At 44.0% G+C, this 26,875-nt stretch overlaps 1 protein-coding gene across 2 annotated transcripts in view; it reads right to left on the bottom strand.

Moving 5' to 3' along the window:
• Nucleotides 1-18,998, bottom strand: part of LAMP3 (lysosome associated membrane protein 3) — a 34,454-nt gene extending 15,456 nt beyond the window's left edge. For both annotated transcript variants that reach the window (XM_027110800.1, XM_027110790.1), the window contains exons 1-4: nt 18,819-18,998; nt 11,037-11,767; nt 10,029-10,157; nt 311-368 (exon numbers count right to left, since the gene is read on the bottom strand). In XM_027110800.1, the coding sequence (XP_026966601.1) occupies nt 311-368; nt 10,029-10,157; nt 11,037-11,767; nt 18,819-18,867 (967 nt within the window). In that variant the 5' untranslated portion in view covers nt 18,868-18,998. The remainder of the gene's footprint in view (nt 1-310; nt 369-10,028; nt 10,158-11,036; nt 11,768-18,818) is intronic.
• Between the last annotated feature and the right edge of the window lie 7,877 nt (nt 18,999-26,875).

The following is a 26,875-nucleotide window of genomic DNA, read 5'->3' as shown; positions in this document are numbered from 1 at the left end:
ACACTTTCGTAGAATGAATGCATGATTCCCAGAGTGTAAAATAAACCTCACCATTAACGGCAAATCTGTCCAAAAGTCACTCAACTCTATTGTTGCTGATTTGACACAATGTAGCCAACTTGCTGCATGAGCAGACAAGCAGACTGAAGCACACAGAGATGTATCAATAATAAGTTCCCTCAAAGTTACATTGCTGGCTGCTCTCTCAGTCTGTTTCTCAAAGGCAGCATCGCATATTAGCCAGGTGAAAACTGGGCTAACCAGAAACATAGCATCATCGCTGGTAGAACAGGCTTCTCCAACTACTTACCTGGATTTGAGACGGTCAAATAGGCTTCCACCTCACTGATATAATACGAGTTTTCATCCTGTAAAACAGCAGTGTGTCAACTTTTGGGTAATCTCTGTTTTTATGTTTATGATCCTAGTTTACAGACTGTTTAGGCAGGATTCCAGCTATTAAATCATTGATATAGGGGTTTGGGTTCGTTGGTATGGAGCCACAACTGTGTTTGAAATTTTCCAAAGAAGTAAATACATCATACAATAAATAGATAATAAGTAATGGCTTGCCCCTGGCTGAAAATTTCTCTATTGCATACTTGTTGCTAGAGCCTGAAATTCAAATTCCACTGGTACTATTTGAGTCCCTTCAGCTGGGCCAAGTTTCCCCCTGTTATAATGCTGCAAATACATCTGGAAGGTGGATGGGTTGGGGGGGGCATACATTAAGCCCTTATTAGTAATTAATATCTTAGGGTAAGGATTCAAGCTGAGACCACTCATCCTTAAGGCTACCGTGGGTGGATTTGATGGGGTCCATAACCCTCCCTGGGAAAAACAGTGTATGCAAAATTGTGTGTGGATTTTCCTGGATAGGGTATCAATTACTTTAAATAGATTAATGGGTTCATGTCTCCAAAATGGTTACATGGGGCCATGAAGGATTCTGGAAAGAAAAGGTTAACCCTGAGATTACTGGCTGTTGTCTAGAAGAAGACCCCAGGTTGTTGTGTTCAGAATTATATAGCAGTGCTCCACATTTTATCCAGAGACTGTACTTTTGAAAAAAAAAAAAAACACTAAAAACCCTACAAAACAGCCCTATAACTTCCTGAGAGAATCAGGGTATGGAACATTAAAATGAATTGGATTGAGATATGAAAGTTAAGCTGGAAAAGGAGTTTTTATTTTTTAAAGTAGGTGATTTACGGTGTTATTGCTTTTAAACATTCATTAGAAAACTGTCTGCAAGTGAGTTGCCAAAAACGTTAGTAGAGCAACCAAAATCAGAATCTGAAATTGAATTACTTTTAGTAGTCATTAAAGGAACTTAGCAATAATAATCTTGACCACATTCTAGTCTATTTATATACTGTTTGCAGATGAAATGATGCTTGCTTACACAATAAGGGTTCCAGAAATACAAACTGTTCCAGTGAGGCGACTGCTATCGATGCACTGAACTCTAGATCCTACAGTTCCTTGAAGCAGCTCCACACACTGGCTTCTCACCTCGTGCCAGGCACTTCTTACCTTGTGTGGCAGGTACCTCTGTGCCTCATCTTATTTAATCCCCACAAGCAGAAGGAGAAGAAATGGACGCTCAGTGACTTGCCCAAGGTCACAGTCCTAATAGTTGGCAGGTGAAGATATGACCCCAAGCCACCTGGCTAGCCTTTAACTTCTCTTATATCCACTCCAGACCAGGCATTGCTCTAGGTCCTGGGGGAAGAATAAGACCCAGATGCTTCATTCAAGGTGCTCAGTCTTGGGTCTCAAAGGCAAGTTGGATGATGTGCTTGGACCATCCATTTGTTTTAGAGAAAAACAACTGTGACCCAGGCCCTTGGGTTGCTTTTACATACAGTTTATTCGGGTTATTCTTTTTTTTTTTTTTTTTTTGCCACGCCTTGTGGCTTGTGGGATCTTAGTTCCCCGACCAGTAACCCAGGCCCTTAGAAGTGAAAGTGCAGAGTCCTAACCACTGGACTGCCAGGGAATTCCCAGAATATTCTTTACTTGGGATCCCTTTTAGCATAAGAGAGACCTGTATGTCAGGGCCCACAGTCACTTATAAAATCCCTGCCCCATCCTAAGGGCAGACGGAATCCATTGAAGGGTTTTAAGCAGGGCAGTGATATGAGGGCTTTGTTTTTGGAAATTGCTTGGGCTGCAACAAGAGATTGATTAAAGAGCAGCAGGAGAACTGTGATGGGGCCAGTGCTGAGCTCCATGGGATACCTCCTGAAGTATTCCCTCTCCTGTGGCATCTCCTAGAGCTATCCTCGCTGTAAGGAATGGGTACTTTGTATTTCTTTAATCGTTTTACAGTTTACTAAGTGCATTTTTCTGCCTTCTTTGGTCCTCACAACCCCCTTGAGGCAGAATAAATGTTCTCAGCCCCTTTTACAGCTGAGAACAAAGAACTCAGAGGAGGTAGGCCTCTACCTCTGATTCACATTGTTTGTAGGTGAGGCAAAGCAAGATCTTGTCTATGGGATCTTGCTCTACACTTTCCTTCATGGGATGTGTGGTTATAGAGAAAAAATTTGTCGTGCAAGAACTTTCTTTTACATTCCCTGGAATATATTTGCCTATATATAATCATCTATAGGAGGCAAGACCAGCTACATAGTTTGTGGACCTAGTTCAAAATAAAAATGCAAGATCAAAAATTATTAAGAATTCCAAGAGGGGAGGTAAAGCATTAAAGCAAGCATGGGCCCTCCCAGCTGTATGCCCTGACAGGAAGGGCTGTTCCTGCTCTACCAGAACTGGTGCTATAATTATAGGGCTAATGCCCAAGGTAAGGTCTTCCAAAGCAGATGGCGGTGATCATACTCACTGCAAGTTTATGTCATAATGTAACAGGACTGAGTCCGGAGCCTGTATCCAGGTTTCCTTCTGTTTTGACTGAGTGAAAATTAGCCAGACGTTGACTGGGACTGAACTGCTGTCTATCTTCATGGTAAAGGAAGAGCATTTGTTAGATGAACTTTTGTAAACAAGAGGTCAGTGGAATGTTTAGTTTCCTTGAGATTCCAAGTTTTACATAATGTATGCTGCTGATATCAAATGAGTCTTATTTAGACCATGGTACTCACTTTTTCTGTGGAGTTGTGTTAAAGAAAATAAAGTTGTCTTATTTAAACTAGAGCAAAGCATCTTTTTTTAGACTCAGAAATTCAGAATTTGGCCCCATTTGAATGGTAACAGAGCTGAAGTTTATTCTATATGAGGGGTTGGCAAGTTTTTTGCTGTAAAGGGCCATATGGTAAATATTTTAGGCTTTGTGGATCTCCCTAGCAACCACTCAACTCCACCATTCTAGCACAAAAGCAGCCACAGATGACACATATGCAAATAAGTGCGACCATATTCCCAAAGAACTTCATTTATGGGCACTGAAATTTGAAGTTATATGAGTTCCTGTGTCACAGAATATTCTTTTTTTTTTTTCCCAACCATTAAAAAATGTAAAAGCCATTCTTAGCTTATAGACTGTACATTTTTTTGGTGGTGGCTGGATTTGGTCGGGGGTTGGGGGGGCATAGCTTGTTGACTCCTGGGCTACACCATCCATAAAGAACAAAGTTGCTGAGCAAATCAGTTGGTTATGAAATGTTATAAAGAGAGTGGTTAACCTCCTCTTTGGGAGAATAAAGTGTTGCTAAGAATTTTTAAACACTATTTTAAAAATATGTCTCTGTTCCCATGTAACCTAGGTTAAGTTGTTGAATCTTGGTGAACATTGCAAAAATTTAATTTTTTTTCTTATTCAGTAGCAGAATGGGGACAATAGTAACAGGACTTACCTCTTAGGTTGATGTGAGTATTAAATGAAGGAATCATGTAAAAAACGTATCACAAAGTCTTTGCTCAAATTTTAACTAGTGTTGTTAACAACAGTAATAAAAAGATTTCCCCTTCCCAGTAAACCTCTCTCACTGAGATCAAATGATAATTTTTTTTTTTTTGCGGTACGCGGGCCTCTCACTGCTGTGGCCTCTCCTGTTGTGGAGCACAGGCTCCGGACACGCAGGCTCAGCAGCCATGGCTCACGGGCCCAGCCGCTCCGCGGCATGTGGGATCCTCCTGGACCGGGGCACGAACCCGTGTTCCCTGCATCGGCAGGCAGACTCTCAACCACTGCACCACCAGGGAAGCCCTCAAATGATAATTTTTAATCTATATCCTAGAGCTCAGATCCACCACAAACAGAAAGAAAGAGAGAGCAAGCCAGTGAGCTAAGCTTAGCTAGCCCTATGGATTAAAGAACCAGGCTGAAACTTTACCTCTCAGGGACGGGAATGGGGTGGATACAGAGGAAGGCAGTGGTGGGGAGGTTGAGAACTTCAAGCAGGTGTCAGATTTAACCAAAAGCCCAAGGGAAATTACATGCCACACATTCTGCAATTTATATTCTGCAATTTATAGTGCGTTCTCCTTTGACACCCACGGGGTTATTCTCTGCCAGATGTTTTTCTCATTTGGGGTTGAGGTTGGAGAGTGACGAAAGGGGGCCAAGGACTCCTAAGAGCTGAATATGGTACTTTAGCACTTATAGCATGTCCATGTGAAGGGACCATTTGCAGAAGTACCATCTCACTACTGAACCAATGGCTGCTGACAACGTGGCTCCTCACCGCCAGTGTCTAAAGAGAACTCTGCAATATCTCCTCAAAAGGTCTTAATTCAAGGAACTTAAACACTCTCCTTAGCAAAGGACAGGGTCCAGAGCAAGCCAGCCAGTCAAGCCTGCCCAGAAATGCAGCTTGCCAAAGACGGTGAGGCCCAGGGTCCTCTCCTCAACTTCTGCAAAATGTATTGTGGGAGTTTCACAGTCACAGATGTTCAGGATGTGGACAGCAAACAGGCCTTTTTTTGTTCAATGTTGTCGACTTCATCAAGAAACCTCTGCTCTGGAAACAGACTCACAGACTTAGAGAATGAACTCTAAGTGTGTTGGGGGGTGGGAAGGATAGTTAGGGAGATTGGGATTAACATACACACACAACTATATTAAAAATGGATCACAGGACTTCCCAGGTGGCGCAGTGGTTGAGAGTCCGCCTGCCGATGCAGGGGACACGGGTTCGTGCCCCGGTCTGGGAAGATCCCACATGCCGCGGAGCGGCTGGGCCCGTGAGCCATGGCCGCTGAGCCTGTACGTCCGGAGCCTGTGCTCTGCAACGGGAGAGGCCACAGCAGTGAGAGGTCCGCATACCGCAAAAAAAAAAAAAAAAAAAAGGATCACAAACAAGGACCTACTGTACAGCACAGGGAATTCTGCTCAATGTTATGTAACAACCTAGATGGGAAAAGAATTTGAAAAAGAATAGACACAGGTATATGTATAACTGAATCTCTTTGCTGTACACCTGAAACTAACACAACATTGTTAATCAACTATACTCCAATATAAAATAAAAAGTTAAAAAAGAAAGAAAGAAAAGAAACCTCAGCTCTCAATGTCACAAAAAGAGGCCAAAGAGGCTATTTCTTTAGAGCTGCTGGTCTACTTCTTGGCAACTTGCCCCAGAGTTCTCTGTGAAATTTAGATTCACTCCTTTACGGATTCATTTGCTAAAGGTATACTATGTATAAAGTCAGGGCTGGGCACTAGAGAGAGGAACGTGAATAAGTCAAGACTTGCCTTCAAGATGGCAAAATGTGTGGTAAGTGCATTTATGGAGGTCAGGGAATATATGGAGGGTCAGGAAACCAAGAGAAGAAAGTGTCCCAGTTTTACCTGGGATGGACGTGGGGATTGGGGTGGGGAGACTTCACAGAGTGAAGATGAATTGATAATTCATCTCAAAGGATGAATGAGGGGTAGGAGGGGCATTCCAGGCAGAGGGAACCCCACAAGGAAAAACAGGGCAGGAAATGGTGCCGCACACTTGGCAAGTTCTAAACAGCGCACTCTGAGTGTGTTAACATTTGAACACTGATAACAGTCCTCAGGAGTCTATAAGCTAAGAGGGCTCCGAATGCCCCTGAAAGGCTCTGGAGAAACACCAGGTGGGTGGGCACTATTCAACTTCCAGACCTCATCGACTCCAACTCACTGCCTTGCCCTGGTGCTCCTCTCTCCTGGTGACTGATTTCTCCCAGGTCCCAGAGCCGGCGCTGGAGGCTTGCACTGCCCTTCCAACCAGGTGGATGAGAAAGGGATAGTGTTGAGAATAGAAACATAAACTCTACACAGTTACTGAAAGATGTTTTTAAAACAAAATATCCTTTAAAACAAGGAAGTTGTGGGGAGCAGGGGGAAAGGAGATATATTTATCTTGCCTCTGAAGGGTCTGAACAGCTTTCAGCACTGTCACCTTAATCAAATGAGACATTGACATGGAAACGTTTTTGGTTCTTTAAAAAATGAAACTGAGAGAAACGAGACAGGAAACCCCCCTCTCCAGACGCCGTGCTCAGCACTTTCACATACACCAGCCCAGTTCACCCTCACAGTGGCCCAACAAAATAGGTCCTAGTTGGTCCCATCTTAGAGTGGAGGAAACTAAGGCTCAGAGAGAGAGCTAGTGACTTGTCCATGGTCACACAGTAATAATATGGATAAGTGAAGTCTTGACTGACAACAACATCAAGTGACAGTTTAGGAGGCAAGTTTTTCTTTACGTTTCTGCCATTGGCAGTATTTCAATATTAAAAATGACAAATTATTGTACATGATTTGAAACCTAAAACTATAGCCTATATTTCTTTTATTTCTCCTGTTATGTCTAGCTCAGTGTTGGTGACAAAGTAGGTGCTCAGTTAATTCTTATTGGTAAATTGGCTGACAAATCAGTCTTGCTAATCAGCATCCAGTTATCATTCTACAACTTGGTTGTCTTTATAACATCTATTATGTTATAACATGCATTCCTATTTTCTAAGGCTCTCTTTTTTCTCTAGAGCACTGGTTCTCAACCGAGGGTGATTTTGCCCCTCAGGGGACATGTAGCAACGTCTGGAGACATTTTGGGTTGTCACAGCTGAGGTTGGGTGTTGCTACTGGCATCTAGTAGGCAGGAGCCAGGGATGCTGCTCAACAACCCATAAGGCTCAGGACAGGCCCTGCCGCAAAGACTTATCTGTTTAAACCCAAGTGTTAATACTGTTGCTGTTGAGAAGCACTGGTGTAGAAGGTAGCAACATGGGAAAAGTGGTTGACTGAATTGTTGAGCCCACTTCTCTTGTGGAAGGTTCTAGACATCTTTCCTGCCTAAATGCATTTCACATAGTTCCCCCATTAGGGCAGAAGGCACAGTGCCGGGATCCACAGGCCAAAGCGGGCCTACAGCTGTGTTTCGTTTTGTTTGACCAATGGAGTGTTCAAATGTCTAAAAGATGTGTTGCCAACACTAAAAAGTCATGTGCTTTCAGAAAAAGATTGGGATTTCTACCTTCTCTTGAACAAGAAGGGTTGACAAACACTGGTCTCTTATTACTACCTGATAGAGGTGATGTGTAAATATTTAACGGGCACAGTAGGGCAGTGGCCATGCAGGACACCCCACCGTCCAGAATGAACACCTACCATAAAGGACAGTGACAGTCCCCAGGGCTAGATGCCAGCCCCACCACCAACCCCGCCAGCTGGAGCTGAGGAGTGGCTGGTAGGGAGACGGGTACTCCCAACCCCTCCCTCTTGTCCCGTCACTACTGGGGCTGCCGCTTGTCACCTCACACTTACTCTAACATTTTTCTTATGCAGATTTAATGGGGAAATAAAGTCTTCCTCAAAGGTGTCAAAATAAAAAATAAGAGCTGCCCGTTTCAAGGAAAAAGACATTTTTACTTTTTCACTACTTCACTCCTTAAGTTCTATGCTTAGCCCCTGTAATCTTTGGATTTGTGGCCACTGCTCTGGCTTAAACAACTTCTCTTTTAAAATGCATAAATTCCCCAGAAGGGCTAAGGCTGGGGGGAACTTTTACTTTCTATGAGCCTTTTTGCTTTCTCTTGGGGCATAGCTAAGGGTGCCTGCTCCGGGTTTCGGTGCTGGCAGTGGAATGAATAAGGTGAGTTTCGTTGTGAGACTCAGGCAAAGCAGCTGTTGCAACACCTGGGGCCGTGGACTGAGAGCGGCTCACCTTGCTCCTTCCCGAAGGTGTCGGGGGCAGGGAGCCCTGCTGGTCCTTCCAGCTCTACTGGACACTCATTTCCTGTCCACCTTCTGGAGGCACAGAGGATTTCCAGAACGGCTGGGATTCGGCACTTGGGTGGAGCTTGGTCAAACAGAGCCCAGCCTGAAGGCATCGTTCCAGGAGACAGAGGAAAGGAGCAAAGAAAGACATCGAAAGGTGCCAAGACACTTGTTCTGCCTGCGGCCGGGCAGCAGTGGCCACTGTGTGCCCCACACAGACACTGGAGGTTCCTGACGCCTTTCTGTAGGCAATTATTCACAGGGGCAGTGGGTTGGGTGGGATCAAGCCCTAGACTAAAGCATAAATTCTTATGCCTATCCTCTGCCATTTTGCCAAAGTGACTTTCAAAAAATCCTTGACACCTTTTTAGATTAACTTCAGTTGTGCAGGAACAGAGCGTTTATTCTGCCCTGAGTGTTCTTCTGGTGAAGGACTATGCTTGTTTCCATTTGGTACTGAAAGGAAACCACCAACTTCTCAGGGGCATTTCTACCTTAAGGAGAAAAGTATCATGAGAAGGACAAAGGCTACGAGACCAGGAAGCTCAGTTCAGTGTTCTGTGACGACCTAGATGGGATGGGATGGGGGTGTGGGGTGGGAGGGAGGTCCAAGAGGGAGGGGATATAGGTATACATATAGTTGATTCACTTCACTGTACAGCAGAAACTAACACAACATTGTAAAGCAATTATACTCCAGTTAAAAAAAAAAAAAAGGCTTATGAGACCAAGTCAATAACATTAACAATAATAATAACTCCATGCAATAAAGGCCGTTGCATGTATCACGCACTGTGCTAGTCGGTTTACATATACCATTTCTAATTCTCCCAAGGGTCCCACTAAGTAGCTATAACTAGTTCCTTTTTGTAGATGAGGAAACATGCCCCAACTAGTCCAAGGTCACGCAGCTAGTAAGTATTATGGCTGTGAGTCAATCTTGATTTCTGATCCCAAAGTCTGTGCTCATTGCTCTCCAAGATCTGCTAACCAAGACCCTCTAACTTCAGAGGTCACGTTAGACAGGTAAGAAGAAGGCCCACATCGAGTCCCAGCTGCAAGGGTCCTCTTGGCTTATTTGAAAGACACTTTGGACCAAGGAGGGGCAAGCCTCCTTTGAGAGGGGGTTGACCATCACTGTGTTCCCAAGACATTTGTCCTTTTCAGTCACTGTAATCACAGCCACAGTGACTATTGAGCATCCACGTTCCATGTACTGAACAAAGCTCTTTACGGGAGTGATCTTTCATTCTTTTCCCCATTTTTCAAATGATAAACAAACAAATAAACAAACCTCAAACAGATTAAGTTGCCTGCCTGATGTCAAAAGGAGAACAGAGTCCAATTTGTAGCCAAGACTCTGATCTCATGACCATGCTTTTCCACTCTACTCAGTTGTCTACCCCACTCCAGGATATGGCCTGGAAAACGCAGCCCCCGGTTAGTCCCTGAATTTTGCCTTCTGTGGTTGGAAAGAACCTATTGTGACATTTGACTCTGGTCTCAGAGTAATCCTGTTTCTTTTTGCCCACTGGGTATTTCTGTGGGTCTGTTCATCGGTACAGCTTCCTCCTTGGGGTGGTTTGCAAATGGCACTTCGGCCAGGTTCCCCAAGGCCACATCTCTTTCAAGAGGCATCAAAGCCCTTCTTGGGCCGCACAGAGGAGGCTGAAGAGGGAAGAAAGCAAATGGAAGATGTCGACACTTGCCTCCTCTCCGTCTCCATGACCCTCATTCTTATCAGAGAAATCTCGAAAGGCTCTGAGGTCTGTTTCCCCTGGAACTTAAAGTGTGGGATTGCACCACCGGGCCCCAGGGTGAGGGACAGGGAAAGCGATGCTAGAGCAGGTTAGTGTAAGGAGTTCAGCCTCACCTTGGTAAATGTCAGATTCACAAATCCGCCCTGGAAATTCAAGAGAAGGTTGGATTTTCGGAAGCCACAGTTCCCAGAGGATTGGGTTGCATTGGGGTCGATGTTGAAGTATTTCTGAGGCGAAAAAACCTAAACCAAATAAAATAGATTGGCTCAATGGAATGTCAAAGAAAACTCTAGCTGGGAGACCAGAAGCACAGGCTGGTAATTGAGCCTGAAACTCCAGGCTAGTGGGTGTTCACTGGAGAATTTCAAAGTCCCTGGAAGACACCTCTCATTTCCAAACTGTTATGTTTAAAAGACTTTTTTTAAAGAAGGAGTGCTCTCACAGAGAGGAGTTCCTTGATAGATAATTCATGGCAGGTATATTCTTGAAAAACCGTGTAGAATTTAATTTTTGTTCAAGCAAACATGTTGGGCGCTACAGGAAAGGTTTTGCTATCTAATGTACTTCTGTTTCAAATAAAAACCAAATGTGGAAGTTTTACTTGACATCGTAAAAACTGCAAAAAAAGGAAGAATTTTTATAGTGATTCTTTCAGTAAATCAAATAATCTAAGCCCCACTCCCACCCTCTCCAATCTTCTCATTCACCTGGATTTTTCATATTAATGTCACAGCTGGCTGGAACCACAAAGACCGTCTAATGCAAACCTCTCATTTCACAGGAAAGTTGCTGAGGCTTGGAAGTCATCCAGAGGAGCAGGGCCAGGTTGGGGTCAATGCTGGCCACATCCAACACTCCGCCTATGGTGGCTAAAAGTGGAGGGTGTGCATATTTAAAATTTTGGTGTGTGCCTTTCTTCATTCATACGGTCGCTATCAGTGTCTATTTTTGTATGTGTTCTAAAACAGATCCACCTCGTAACAGAGCACCTTGGAGAAAGAGGAGCCCGCAGATACCTATTTCATTCCAAGATATAGGATGCAGGGGAATGTTCATTTTCAGCAAGGCACTCCCCACTCAAAGCTTTTTGAAGCAGTGCTATAGTCCTGTGCCGGACTTACCGACTCCGTGTCTTGAACCGTCAGCTCTATCCCCATCTCTGCTTTGATACAGAGCTTGCTTCCGTTCAGAACTTGATAAATTCCAGTCTTGGCTGACGATGGCTGGGGTGCGAGGGTGGGCCTGGGAGCTATGGTGGCAGGCGAGGCTCTGTGGGTTGCGTTGGTGGGCTCTGGGGTGTGGGTGGGTTGAGTAGGCTTCTGACTGGTTGTGCTGTTGTGTGGTGTGGTGGACAATGTTGCTGGAAGGGTGGTCTGGTTACTGAGTTGGGTGGTTTTCCCAGTTGTGTGGCTGACGGTCGACGGCCTGGCTCCAGTTCTGTGCGCTGGCGGGGTGACAGTGGATGGTGGTGGACTGGGACCTGTGCTGGGGCTGATTGTAGCCTCAGTGACTGGAGCAGCCGTGTGTGACTTGTTGGGTGTGGCCAGGGTTGTGACTAGGGTGTGGGCTGTCGGGCTGGTGGAGGGGGTGCTGTCTGCAGTTACCAGGGAAGCTGTTGCTGGAATTTTTATGGTTGTGTGTGTGGTTAGGGTCTCAGAGGTGGATGCTGTGACAGCTATCTGAGAGGTGACATGCCCATCTGTTGACCTTGCTGCTAAAGTTTTCTGAGGCACACGGTTCGTTGGCTGCAGGAGACAAGGTTTTGCTGTGGTCTGTACTGTTGCAGGTGGAGAATAGCCTGTGATTTCTGGAAACGCTTTTGCTCTCACATGACCGCCATAATGCAAAATCACTGCAAATTAGGAAACAAAAATGTTAATACACCAACCAATGGCTCACATGAGTGAAGCCCTCCCCCACTCCACTTTAAGGTTTCTTCATTAAAAATTAACATGTGTTTTTCAGATTTGGGGGAAATTTACAAGGAAATAACAGTGAAGTGAAGGTCACTCAAAATTCTACCACAAGGCCACAATTTTAACGTTTTGGTTGCACCCATATTTTTACAGGGTTGTGAGCATACTGGAGATATTCTTCCCATTTCTCTGTGTGGGGTGTGGTACTATCACCCCAGCGAGCATGCTCAGCTAGATATCTAAGTGCCAATGCCTCTTCATTTTCCATCTTCAAATGTGAATCCAGACAGTTCCTGGATAGAGTGTGCTCCTGGGTAGGGTGCTGCTGTGATGACCTGATAGAGCTGGGGCAGCATGAATAACAGTAATAAAGATTTACACAGACTTGTATAGTTTTCAGAGAATCATATAATCCCAGGTTTGAAAGGGACCTTAAAGATTATCTAGTACAAACCCTAATCTGATGTGTGAATTGTACTGTTGGATATTTGCCATGTGTTCCGCCAATCTATGCATAATTACCTCCAATGACAAGAGATTCAGTTCCCTTCCATTTTTTATTTCACCATCAGTTTTCTTTTCTTTTCTTTTCTTTTAATACATTTATTTATTTATGGCTGCGTTGGGTCTTCGTTGCTGTGTGCGGGCTTTCTCTAGTTGCGGCAAGCGGGGGCTACTCTTCCTTGCGGTGCGTGGGCTTCTCATTGTGGTGGCTTCTCTTGTTGTGGGGCACGGGCTCTAGGCGCTTGGGCTTCAGCAGTTGTGGTGTATGGGCTCAGTACTTGTGGCTCACGGGCTCTAGAGCGCAGGCTCAGTAGTTGTGGCGCATAGGCTTAGTTGCTCTGTGGCATGTGGGATCTTCCTGGACCAGGGCTCGAACCCGTGTCCCCTGCACTGGCAAGTGGATTCTTAACCACTGAACCACCAGGGAAGCCCCACCATCAGTTTTCAAAATGTACCCCAGTTTCTGTCATTCCCTTACTTAACCTTTAGAGTAGCGCAGGCTTTTCCAACTGAGGAATTAAATTAATCCATAAGTGCTCTGATATATCTGGTGTGCCATCCTTCATGGTTTGGCTTAAATGTCAGCTCCTCAAAGAGTCTTTCCCATCCTTCCCACATGAAACAGCTCCCCATCCCCACAATTCTCCATCACAGTATTATATTCATTGCCTTCACTGCATTAATCACAGCTTGTAATTATATAAGGGGACGGTATTCAAATATTTAACAATAAGCCTGTCCAGACAGTGTGTACCAGCAGAATATCAGCCCTGATTATATGTTTATTTATTAATTGTGCCTCTCTCCCACTAGATGAAAAGCAAGCTCAAGGTGGGAACTGTGGGTAATTTTTTTCACCACCAGTGCCTGTGCATAGAAGGTATTCAGTGGATATGGAATGAATGAATAAATAACTGAATGTGTAAATGGTGGTTACAGCATTGTAGACCTCCTAGGGTTATTAACAGGCTCAAACAAGGTGGTTTGAGTGAAAGCCTTCCTGGACTATTAAGCATACCTAGAGTGTGTATTATCGTCATAGGTTCTCTCCTGGGTCATCCCTTCAGGGCCGAAGGCCTCTGAATCTTTTTCAACCAGAATAGTTCTATCCTTGTCTCCTTCCAAGCACAGAGCAAGCCAGAAATTAGACAACTGCAGGTGATGTCCCTTGGGAGCTTACGATCAGGTACACTGAGAGATGGCACTGTCTCTTTAATGCTATGGTTTCACTATGTTTATGCATTGTATTTTCACTCATTGGAGCTGTTACTGCCCGGTGCTGAGCAGTGACTTGGAAAAACACGGGGAAAAGGGAAAGAAGATCACTCTACGCTGGTGTTTATAAAGTCCTGAATTTCACATCGAATTAAAGTCATCCATAAACACCTTTACTATCTCTCCCTTTCATCCAATACATTTCTAGGTGGGTACTTTCCCCATAGCAATAAAAATTCCAAGTTACTGAACACTTACTACATGGCAGGCCTCAGGTCGAGGGTCTTATTTCACCAGCTCTTCTCAAAAACCCCCTGACGGGTACTAATCTTTATCTGTCTTTCAGATGAGGAAACTCAGGTTTAGAAAATTCTATTAACTTGACCATAATCACACAACTAGTAAATTTTGAAGCTGAGACTCAAGTCCCTGTCTGAACCAAAGCCTGCCCTTGGATCTGGGCATGGGTGGAGGTGGTGCGTGTCACTGGGAAGAATGGTAAGAGAAGAGACAAAAGCAGAGGAGAGAAGAGTAGGGTGCCCCTCCAGTGACCCCAGTTCACTAAACCATCATAATGGTGGTCCTCAGAGAGTCTTTCAAAGGCCCACATGCTAAAACAGTGATTATTTTCCAGAAGAAAAGGCTAACTTTAAGCCCAGTAGTAGCACTTATAAATTATTTCTGCACAGCTGGTTTGCAAAATGGGAAAGACAAAAGTATCAGTTCAAAATGCCTTTGATAACCTTTAAAGAAGACATTATTAATGACATTAAGTTACTTGAGACTATTACTAAAGAGTCTTTTCTTGTATCTAAAATGTTTACTTGGACAATTGAAATGTATGATATTTGAGAGTTGCAGATTTTATGGGCTATAGATTTACTTCACCAATCTTTGTAAAATCATACGTGGAGCCTTTATGCCCATACTGTAGAGCTTGGAGCAAGATTTTTCCTTTCAAGATTGTTATGAAGGTTGACAGTTGTTGAAGATTTATTTGCATAATTCATTTGGGCTGAACCTGAGTTGCTGTTCCCTGGGTCAAAAACCCAACAGGAACACAGTTAGGGTCATAGTATTACTATGAAGAAATAGAATTCACTCCCAGATGTGGTATCTAGGAATATCTTGTAGTAAAAAGCAAAGATTGCTGCAGAGAACTCCAGGAGACTGGGAACCACCTGACTTTTGCTCTCCTGGAAGATTAGGTCCTTGATAAAATCCCACTGTGTACAGCTTATGCTTATGAACTAAAGCAAATCTTCTCAACTGAGTAGAATTTCCTCAACTGAGTAGCACACCCTTTCAAAGGGGGAGCCTTCCTCATAATGCAATTAGAACTCCTCTCTCAGCAGTGATGAATGAACTCAAGTAAGGGAAAAAAGCACATTGGCCGTTCATGAACGCACAGCACCCCAAACAGGACAAGAAGACTCACGGTACACTGTCAAGTGTGCTTGGTATATAGGAAGTCTTTGTGAGGTGCCTGGAGGTGATGGTGTCTCCATATGGTATGTGACCTTGAGGCGGACAGGAGCCTGGGCTGGTAGGTGGCAGGAACAAAAGTGACAGAGTGTGTTACAATTAAACAAGTCTGGGAAATATTGTTCTAATATTCTTCTCTTTCTCTACTCTGGTCCCTCCCCTCCTCTCCTCATCTCCCTGCAGGAGTGTGGGGTATAAAAGATGGGCAGGCAGTTAGATGGAAATTTGACAGAGGTAGCTATGCTGTGCATTGAAATACATCCCAGAAAGTCCATATGTTTGTTAGGTACTCAATGGAAATAATGCTCTGAAAAATACTCTGTTTTACAAAATCTATGTTTATGACCACACATATATGACCAATCTTGATCAAAATTGGGTCATAGTTTTTCAATGGGATCTTTGGCCTAGAGGTTTAGTCAAGTTCACTGGTCTGTCTGAAAACCACAAAGTGGGCAGTGGGCAGAAGCAAGGGCAGGGCACAGCTCAGACTCTCTCAGTTCTCCTTCTACTCAGAAGAACACAGTCTGAAGTCCACACACTGATTTGCGAAGCTCCCACTCCCAGAACCTCAGCGTCTCTTCTCCAGGATTCAAGAGACTCAGCAAATGAGTACCCCAGAGCCTTAACCCCTTGTTTGTATTCCTCTAGATGGTGAACTGCAGGAAGGGGCGTGAGAAGGTTTTGGTTTCCCTACAACTCGCAGGAGGAGTGAGAGATAACCCATCGGCCAGGCCCTGGCAAAGCCAGTGACCACACAAGGACTGCTTCTTTAGGTATTTCCCAGACAGTCGGGCCTTCCCAGAGAGCCTTAGTTTGGTTTCCCCACCACACCCAATTCAGCAGATACAGAGGCGCCTCCTCTGAGCCAAGCTCCAGGCCAGGCACTGGGGTTAGGTCTTTGTTCTCAGGGGGGCAAAGCCTTGTGAGGCAGACACAGAAATGGACTATACTCCTCGGTGTGACAAGTGTTATTATTATTATTTTAATAAATTTATTTGTTTATTTATTTTTGGCTGCATTGGGTCTTTGTTACTGTGTGCAGGTTTTCTCTAGTTGCGGCGAGCGGGGGCCACTCTTTGTTGCGGTGCATGGGCTTCTCATTGCGGTGGTTTCTCTTGTTGCGGAGCACGGGCTCTAGGCACGGGCTTCAGTAGTTGTGGCACGTGGGCTCAGTAGTTGTGGTTTGCGGGCTCAGTAGTTGTGGTGCATGGGCTTACTTGCTCCGCGGCATGTGGGATCTTCCCGGACCAGGGCTTGAACCCGGAACCCCTGCATTGGCAGGTGGATTCTCAACCACTGCGCCACCAGGGGAGCCCAGGTGTTATTACTGAAGCAGGCCCTGAGTCCTATGGGGTGAGGTGGGGAATCCATCACAAGGAGAAATTCTTCAGGCAGACAGGAAAGTAGATGGCATCCCACAGGCAGGAGAAAGAGTATGTGTAAAGGCATGGGGCTTCAGAGCCTGGAATGTCTCTGCAGAACAGCAGAGTCAGCATCATGGGAGCTTGGGAGGGTGTGAGGAGGGGTCAGGAGGAGGGCCAGCAGGGAGCAGACCTGGCAGGTCTCAGAGGCTACCTTTTGCAGAGCTCTAAGGAGCACAGCTGGGGAGTAGATGGAGTGCTGTGCCCATGTCCAGGGGCAGGGAGTCGAGCTTAACTCCTGAGCACTTTCTCTGGCACCTCCCCGGGCAGCAGAGGTAGCCCTAGCTGGATGCGGCAGGAAGACGGTTTCTGGATGTGTGGGGCAGCAGGGGTGGGCCCTTGACAAGGTTCTGCTCACAGTTTCACAGTTTAATCTTAGGCCTTTTAGCAGAGAGATGTAAATCCTGCCTCTGTCAGTTTTCTGTGGGACTTGAGGCTCAAAGAAAACCCTTGAGCAGAAGGGGCTCTAGCCCTGTGTCAGAGACTGCTGGCTGACTACGCCAAAATCCAGTCTCTCCTTTTTCCTTAGTAACTGAGCCATGAGTTTAAGCTGAGCACTTGCTGCATGGAATAAAGCCCCCCAACTCTAAGCCTCCTTTCCAGATGGGTAGGAATGTGACTGAGTTCAAGTCAAAGCAATACAAGTGGTAGGGTTATGTGGGCCTCTGGGAAGGTTGCTTGAAGGGAGCTCAGTCACCTAGGGGGCCTCTCTATTGCCTTCCTGTTTCCTCCTTTAATCAGGCTGCAATGTGTATGTGATGGCTGGAGCTCCAGCAGACATCTAGAACCATGAGGAGACCTTGCAGGTGGAAGTCACACATTGGATGGTGGGTCCACAAGAATGAGTCCCCACACAGACCTGGTCTGAATTCCTCTGGACTTGTTTTCACTTGAGACAGAAACAAACACTTATCTTGTTTAATTCACTATTTGGCGCTTGTCTCTTATGTGCAGCTGGACCTAAACTTAACTGATACAAACTTAAATCTCCTCATTTTATGGGGTTCGAATTTGAGATCAGGGAAGCAAAGTGACTGTATAAAGATTACATAGTTAGCTTACCTAAAAGCTTTGTCTCTCCAAGCAAAATGTCGAATGGTTTTTGCTCACATGCAATTCAACAAGTATTTCTTGAACATATGCATGTAGAAGTATAGTGCAGAAGTGCAGAGCATGGACCCCGAAGGTGAACTTCCTGGGTGCAAATCTCAGGGCTGCCATCTGTTAGCTGAGCGCCCACGTTCACCTCTAAGAATGCACAGCTCAGAGACGAAAGGGCAACGTGGGCATTTCCTTTCCACCTGCCTGTGCATTTATCTCACGTTCATTGCCCTCCTGAATCCACCAGTCGTCTGCCAGCCATTGAATTGGCGCCCACAGACAGGTCACTGAGGGTTACTGCTACATTGAGATCTTCTGCATTTTTATTGGCTTGCTCTGCTAAATATAATGATTACTTTTCATTTTGCCTCCAAAAGAATGTGAAACTCTAATTCTGAAAGTGTGGCACAAAGAAAAACAGCCTGGATTAGGGTCGCTGGCCTGACCTTTCACCCAACTTTCATGACAATTTGTGTTACACTCAAGTGCAGCTGTGTCTCCCATTTGAGCGTGTTAGTGAGGCCATGTGGACAGAGCTAGTTCCCTCACATGTTCAAGTCAGTGGTAGTGGAAGGAATTGTGAATCAACCAGCAAACTTGTTAAAGCACATAAGAGGACTCAACGTCCTAGGGAGAAAATGTTCTTGGTGAAAGCAGGGGGCACAGACATAAAAGAATCATTAAAATCTCAGCTTCCCAGACAGTCTCTTTGATCTGACCTATACTGGTAATGAAACAAGAAATCTTTGATGCCCTGGCTTACATCTTTCTGAGACGGCAGTTTGTCAGACCACATCTCGTTCACCTTCACAACTCGCTGTTACATAATATACACATAGCGCTCCATTTAAGAAAAGCAGAAAAAGCAAGGCATGACGTGATTTCCCCAGGCTCTTGGCAAGAGCCCCATTTCTAAGCCCTGGCTCAGTTCTCCATCTCTTAAATCGAAGAGATTTGTACACTCTCCCTAATCAGGTGCCTACAGACCATTTGGGAACCAGGGGCAGTGTCACTGTCTTCCAGGGTGGACAGCTACTCTGTCCAAACTGTGAAAGCCTCTGGAAAAAAAAATGAAGGTGTGCTCCACACATAAGGTAATAAAGAGGCATTCCCAAGTCAAATACCCACAGTAGCTGAAGCCACTACAGCTATCTCCAATCTGTCCTGCCCCACCTTGGTCACTGGCACTAGAATGCATTTACATTTAATAGGACCGGATGTGGCAGGGTCACCATGGAAAGTCATGTGTGTCACTCACCGGCCAGGGACACGAAGAGCACCACCACTGCAGACAGCTGCCAGGACATGACTGGGGAGCCAGGGAGTATCGCTGCCTCGCCAAGGGACTGCTAGGCTCAGCGCTCAGCAAGGCTGGGTCTTCCGAATGGTGCAAGGCTAATTCCAGGGCAGGCTCTGGCAACAAAGTAGACACCTCCTTCTGCCCCTTATAACTTGTGGCAGAGAAAACAAAGTCACTTGCGTTATGAGAACTGAAAGGCCCTCCCAAGTGGTGTGCTGAGAGGGGAGGGAAACCACAAGTGGCTCTTGTGTGAAGGCAGGCACTTTCGTCTCTGCCTTTAGTGTTTGTGAGCGACGGGATGGGGGATGGGGCATGTCCCCCAGCCAAGGTGAAGGGCATCTGAGATCATTTTGCACAAGAGGTGGTGGATCTGTGGCAGTGTCTGCTTCCTTCTCTTGTAAGTTGGGTCTCCATTTTTCTCTAAGATCTTGAGTACATTTCTGTAAACCCAGAGACCCTTCTCAGCCAGGAGAAAACCAGTCCCTCAGTCTTGAGGGTGAGCATGAGTCAAAACTCCATGGGTAGAGTGCTGTCTGTCTCCGTGTGTTTTCACAAGAAGTCTGAGGCAGCCCTGTTCTCTGCTCAAGGCAGCCTCACCTGGGAACTTCACCTTGCGGGGAGGGTCAGTGTGACCTCAGGAATCAGGGAGATCTGGGTTTGAATCTGGCCCTGCCAACTCACCGGCTGTATGACCTTGGGTAACCTCTCTGAGCCCGGTTTCTTCTGTTGTATAACAGGGATAACAATGACTACTCCCAGGTGGTTTTCCTGGAACACAAATAATATTGAATATCTTCAAAAGGCAACCTTTTCATGTCTTATCTCCTTCCTCTATTAATTAGACAAAACAATGGTGGTCTCTCTCCCAGAGCTGTGAGTCCCCGTGAGGAACACACATATAGGCAGTTTATCAGGATACCCTCCTGATTACTAGGTTTAGGGCTTTCAGTTTAGTCTCAAACCATTTCCTGAAAAACAACTTTGGCAACTATTTTATCTTACTACGTTGCTGTGATCAAGCAAACTTACCAAAGCAAGGGGTGTGTTTCCAAATTGAATTTTTATGGTGGAAGGTGAAGATTAATTTGTGTCAGTTGACCTAATTTCAGCTACTTGCTATCTAGAATTCTGGACTTTGAGTCAATTTATTCAACAGACAATAATTAAGCAGATACTCTGTGCCAGACACTCTTCTTATTCCATTTAAGCCCCACAGCCACTCTATGTGGGCACTATAGTATTATTGTTGTCCCATTTCACAGATGGGGAAACTGAGCATAGAGAGGTCAAGTGACTTGCCCAGAATCACTCAGATAATAAATGAAGAAGCTGGGCTATGAATCCAGTCAGCTTGAAAGTCTAGGATTTTAAGCACTATGCTGTACTACAGCTGAAGAGGTGCTCTGGACTAGAATATAATATATGCTTTCAAGTTGCCTACTGCCTAGTTGAGAAACATTTATTGATATAAATAGCTAGAGAGCGACTGATCAATTGTTTGCTACTTAGAAACACACTAGATGAGGAAAGGAATAGTCAGAGATGACTTTGTAGGCCTTGAACCTTGGAGAGACTGAAGGTCATAGAGGATCTGGGTAGTTGGAGAATAGCAAAAATAATAATAATAATAGCAGTAATAATGGTTTCCATATAAGGATTCCCTATTATGTGCCTGACACTGTGTAATGCATATGGTACCTCTACAGGGTAGATTTTTTTAATCCCCACTTTACTGATGTGGAAAATGAACCACCCAGCATCACATAACAGGCTAAAATTTGCATCATGCCTTGTCTGGCCCTGAAGCCTGTGCCCTTTCTGCTGGCTACCGGAGCAAAATCTCTTGAGTGGTGATAAGCCTGACTGGAGGGGCCTGGGGAGTTATTTTCTTAGTGGTTGCCCTGAAGATTACTGTACATCTCAGCCTATAGCAATCTAGTTTGGATTAATACTATCTTAACTTCAATAGTACATAAAAACTTTGCTTCTATCTATTTCCATTGTCTCCCCTTCCTTTTTGCTATTATTGCCATATAAATTACATCTTTATTCATTGTATACCCACCATCATGGGTTTATAATGATTGCTTTATGAAGTTGTCTTTTATATCAGATAAGAGAAAAAGGAGTTACAAACAACGCTATAGAGGAAATGTTTGTGTTCCCTCAAAATTCATATACAGAAGCTCTAATGTGGTGGTATTGGAAGGTGGGGACTTTGGGAGGTAATTAGATTATGAGGGTGGAGCCCTCATGATGGGATTAGTGTCCTTATAGGAAGAGGAAGGGAGCTAGTTCTCTCTCTGCTCTCCACCACGTAAGGATATAGTGAGAAAGCAGCTGTCTACAAGCCAGGAAGTTGGCCCTCACCAGAATGCCACCATGCTGGCACCCTGATCTCAGACTTCCCAGTCTCCAAACTTGTGAGAAATAATTCTGTTGTTTAAGTCATTCAGTCTATGGTAATTTGTTACAGTAGCCAGAGCTATGACAAACAAAAAAATATATTTATAATGTCTTCTATATTTACCTATGTAGTTACATTTATTGGTGCTCTTTATTTCTTCATGTGAATTTGAGTTACTGTCTAGTAACCTTTCATTTCTGAAGGACTCCTTTTAGCATTTCTTGTAGGGAAGGTATGTTAGTGACAAATTATCTCAGTTGTTGTTTATCTGGAATGTCTTAATTTCTCCTTCAGTTTTGAAGGACAGTTTTGTGGATATAGAATTCTTAATTGACAGTCTTTTTCCTTTCAGCACTTTAATATGTCCTCTCACTGCCTTCTGGCCTTGATGGTTTCGGATGGGAAATCTCTTATTGAGAATTCCATATGATTTGAGATGTGGATGAGCTCATTGCTGAAAAAATTATCCTTTCTTCACTCTATTGCTTTTGTACCTTTGTTGAATATCAGTTGTCCACACGTATATGGGTCTATCCTGTTCCACTGATATAATTTTCTACCTTTATGTCAAGATCAAATTGCCTTGATTGCTGTAACTTTACAATAAACCTTGAAATCAGGTATTATTAGCCCTCCAACTTTGTTCTACAACATTCTTTTAGCTTCTCCCTTTCCATTCCCTAATTCTCTCTCTTATGCTTTAAATTAGCCAATAAAGAGTGAACCTGTGAAACCCTAAACACCCCACCCTTGGGCCCTAACAAAGGCAGAGCCCCAGGTCTGTGCTCCTCTGTCTCTCAACCTGTGACCTTGCTTCATGGCCCTTGAGTGTGCTGTGTACTCTCCAGGACCTATGAGTAGTAAATCTTGCTCCTCAAAGTCCCCTGATGGTTTCTGGCTGAAGTGTGTACTGCAATCATTATAAGAACCACACGGGTTAGTCCAGCCACAACACTGGCCCCACAAGCTTGGTGAGTGCCTCAGGTGTTCCTAGTTCCTAGGCAAGAGCATCACCATCAACAGGATGGGACTAAACAGCAGGGGGGAACACAATTCAGCCCATAACAATGGTCTGTCTTGTTAAATGTTCCATGTGAACTTAAGAAGAATGTGTGTATTCTTTTGTTGTTGGATTCAGTGTTCTATAAATGTTATTAGGTTAAATTGGTTGACAGTGTTGTTCAAGTATTCTATATTCTTACTGATTTTTTCTTTATTGTTTTATCAATCCTTACAAGAGAGGAGTTGAAATATCAGATTAAATTGTGGATTTGTTTATTCCTCTTTGCAGTTCTGTTTTTGCTTCGTGTATTCCAAAGCTCTGTTATTGATGTGTAAATATTTAGGATTGGTATGTCCTCTTGACGGATTAACCGCTTTATTTTATTTTTTTTTGCTGTACGCAGGCCTCTCACTGTTGTGGCCTCTCCCGTTGCGGAGCACAGGCTCCGGACGCGCAGGCTCAGCGGCCATGGCTCACGGGCCTAGCCACTCTGGGGATCTTCCTGGACCGGGGCACGAACCCGTGTCCGCTGCATCGGCAGGCAGACTCCCAACCACCGCGCCACCAGGGAAGCCCAACATATTCTTATTCTTTTTATATTTAAATAGTCAATTTTCTTTTAAGGAGACATAAATAATGAGGGGAAAAAGCTTCAGTACTTACTTATGTGATTACCATTTCCTGCAGTCTTCACTCCTTTGTGTAGACCCTTGAGTTTGTTGTTGCTACAGTTAGCCTAAGTACACCATGCACTTCAGATTCCTCAAGTGTTACCTGTGTTTAAGGTATGGCATTGTTTGACCAAATGTTTTTCTCAATGTGTGCTCCACTCTCAGCTTTAGGTCTTCCCTGGTATGTGTCAGTCTCTCCATGCCCTTGTAGCTCTCCCAGCAGACTCCACTGTTACTTGATAGTCGGTACTTGTTAGCCTGGGGCTAGGGACTGAGCCATGAGGTGCTCTGTTCTGATTAAGTCTCAGGCAGGCAGGCACTCTGTCCCTGGGTCTTGAGGGGGTGTGACCTTCAAAGTGTTTCTACCCTCCCCCAGCAGTTTTGGGCACAGCACATATTCCCACCTTTCTCCCAGGATCAGAGGTTTGGTTTTTATTCCATTATTTTTCCCCAGCTGCAGTTGGATTTACCAGCCCTGTAAGGATGTGTTTATTGCCTGTTCTTGGACAGCTGGTTCTACTTTTGTTCTGTTGGAAATATGGGGCAATAGGATCCAAGCCTTGTCTCATGTCTTTCCTGCAGCAACTGATATTCCCCTTCCCCAGGCTATGCCCTCAAGGATGCTTTCTCAGGACTTTTGCTAATCTTTTTTGTGAGTGCCCAGTGAGACCATCGGAGGAGAAAAGCCTGTAAGTGGATGCAAATATTCATTATATCTATGGCCCCTTGGTTTTTATTTTCTCTTGCAAGCCTACACTGGGCCACAAATTTAGCAGAACTCTCTTTGCCAGCGCATAGCAGTGCCTGCTCCAGGTAGGCAAGTGCTTGGAGTTCCATCTCTCTTTGTAGGTGCCTGTCTTTCCTTGGTCTTCAGGCTATATGGGTGCCTGGTGAACTCAGCTCTCTCATGGGTCCACAAAAAGTTGTGAATTTGCATATTTTCCAGATTTTCTGATCTTGCAAGTGTGGGGATAGTTCTCTTTCTAGATTTCTACATCTCAAGCAGAAGATATTATTTTTAATAGCTGCACAGAGTTCCATTGTATGTCAGTACAATATTTTATCAATCGGCTTTTTATATTTAATATATTTGTTATCTATCGTTAACAAAACTTAGGTGCTTAAAACAGCAAACATTTATTATCTCATGGCCCTCTGGTAATAAATTCAAGAGTGGTTTAGCTGGGTTCTTCTCACTCCAGGTCTCTCATGAAGTTTCAGCCAAGACATCAGTTTGAGCTGAAGCCATCTGAAAGCTTGACTAGGGCTGGACAGTCTACCTCCCAGGGGCTCACACACATGGCTGTTGGCAGGAGGCTTCAGTTCCTGCCACGCAGGTCTCTCCTTTGGGCTGCTTCAGTGTCTTCTCAATATGGCAGCTGGCTTCTACAGTGAATAACCCAAGAGGGAGAATGAGGAAAAAACTAAAATGCTTTTTATAACGTAGTCTTGAAAGTCAACGAGCATCACTTCCACCACATTCTATTTACTGAGTCATTAGTACAGCCCACACTTAAAGAGAAGGTAATTTGATTCCACTCTTTGAAGGAAGGAGTCTCAATCTGGGGATAAATTTTTACACTACCACAGACATTTAGGTTGTTTCCCATTTCTCACTACTTGTTTTCCTGTTAAAAGTGATCCTAAAATAAACATCTGTACATATAATTCTTTGTTCATTTGTATGAGTTTATCATTAAAATAAATTCCTAGAAGTGGAACTGTTGGATCAAATCATATACTTATTTTAAATTTTTGAAAGCTGTTACAAATTCACTTCTAAAATGATAGTACTAATTTACACTCTTACCAACAGTGTATGAGAGTGCTGGTTTACCTATAGCTTCTCCAACACTGGTATTATCAAAGTTTTAAATGTTGGACAGTCTGATAATGAAAAATGATATATCATTGTTTGGCCTCTTTTCATATATTTACTGGATTTTGAATTTTTTTCCTATGTATTCATGTCCTTTGCCCATTTCTTTTTCCATTGTTGTTGATTTGTAAACACTCTTTATACACCAAGGAAATTAGTCTTGTGTCATGTTTTGAAAATGTATTTACCTTTTGAGTTTTAATTTTTCCTTTTTTCTACATATAAGTTTTTGCCTCTTACATAGCTTAATTTGTCAAGATTTTCCTTTGTAGCTTCTGGTTTTAGTTTTTGCCTGGAAAGACTTTATCCTATTCAAGATGCTTTTCAAAATGTTTTGACTTTCATGATTTCTTTAAGTCACACACTTGAACAATAGTGAAACCAAGCAGGACCCTGTGGGAAGGGAGCAATGCAGAGACAAAGGAGGAGCAGTCAAGAAACAATAGTACAGCCCTGGGGCAGGTCCTGGTTCCACCTCAAGGGATACACATAACAATATCTTTGAGCTCTTTCCAGAATTAAAATGCCCAACAAATGGAAGATGTTAGCATTCTTCATTCCAGATTAAAGGAACCACAGAAGCTTATCAGGAGACCACCTGAGGCAAGATTAAAGGAGTGAAGGCCCTGCACACACCCTAATCCTTATCAGCAACTCTGGCCTTAAACCATTGCTATAAAACTGCTCACCAAATCCCTCTGGGTTGAGGACACACTGTTTTTGAGAGGCACGAGCCCACTGTGTCCCCTTTGCCTGGCAAAGCAATAAAGTTATTCTTTCTACTTCACCCAAAATTCTGTCTCTGAGATTCGATTTGGCACCAGTGCACAGAGGCCAAGGTTTTGGCATTGATATGAATGACTTTAAGGGCTGAGGTAAACTTACTATTATTTTTTCCATATTGCTATCCAGTGGTCCAAACACCACTTTTACAAAACATTTATCTTTTTGGTTCAGAACTAATTTGAAATGCCTTTTTTATAAATTCTGAGATGTATCTGGGTCCATTTCAAGATTCTCTACCCTGTTTTCCTTTTGTTAATTTCCATGGTATATGTTCCCTGGCAAATTAAAATATTATGGTATAAACCTACAATTCTTGCTACTTTTATAATAGCCATATTTGAAAAGCTTATCCATAAACAAAAACTGCTACCAGATTAAAGATGCAATTGACAAACATTTTGTAGAGGATTAGTGAAACTATATTCTAAAAAGCTTTCTATCCTCATCTGACAATAAACTTGGAACTCAAGAGACACTTGATACTTGTTGACTGATAAGCAAATGCTAGTGTGGTAACTTAGAATCTTGGCCTAGGAGTTGGAAGACATGGATTCTAGTTCCTCCTCGGCTGCAGGCAGGCTGGGTGACACTGATGCACAGTAATAAAGTTGTAGTTGGGCAATGGCCTCCTAGCTAGCTTCTCAATACTTCTTGCAGCTTGGTGAAACAAAGTTTTAACTAAGGGAATATAAGAAAAGATTTTGCATGCCACTTGCACACTGGGCCTTAAAATATTACGTATGCATATCTTCCAAGTTCTTTCCCTTTCCTGCAATCTGGAAACTGGACATTCCTGAGATCTGCTTTTGACTATGTAGGCAAAGACAATGCTCTAGTGGATGGCAGAAAAACCAGAAGGAAGGAACCTGGGCCACTAAATGACCGTGTGGAGCACAGCAGCCTGCAGGCCCAACCCAGGATGTGTCACAAGACAGAAATATTCTTTAAGTCACTATATTGTTGGATATCTTTGTTACAGCAGCTTACTCTTTCCCTTTACACATGGGATGTTACATTCCACTAAGAAAAGGGTTCTGTAGTCAAATAAGTTTGGGAAATCATGAGTTTAACAAAAGTATACAGACATTCTTCCTGAAAGAGTTCTCTGCTCCTTTAATCTACTAATTGGGATCAACCAAGAGAGGAGCAGAACATGTAGTGTTTTTTTTTTTCTTTTGGCCATGCCAAAAGAACTAAGATCCTGGCTTGCAGGATCTTAGTTCCCTGACCAGGGATCGAACCTGTGCCCCCTGCAGTGGAAGCGCAGAG

This window comes from Aethalodelphis obliquidens, unplaced genomic scaffold, assembly GCF_003676395.1.
Source record: "Aethalodelphis obliquidens isolate GAN/ISIS:26980383/991018 unplaced genomic scaffold, ASM367639v1 scaffold1, whole genome shotgun sequence".
Lineage (NCBI taxonomy): Eukaryota > Metazoa > Chordata > Mammalia > Artiodactyla > Delphinidae > Aethalodelphis > Aethalodelphis obliquidens.
This window is presented reverse-complemented; position numbering and strand designations above follow the sequence as displayed.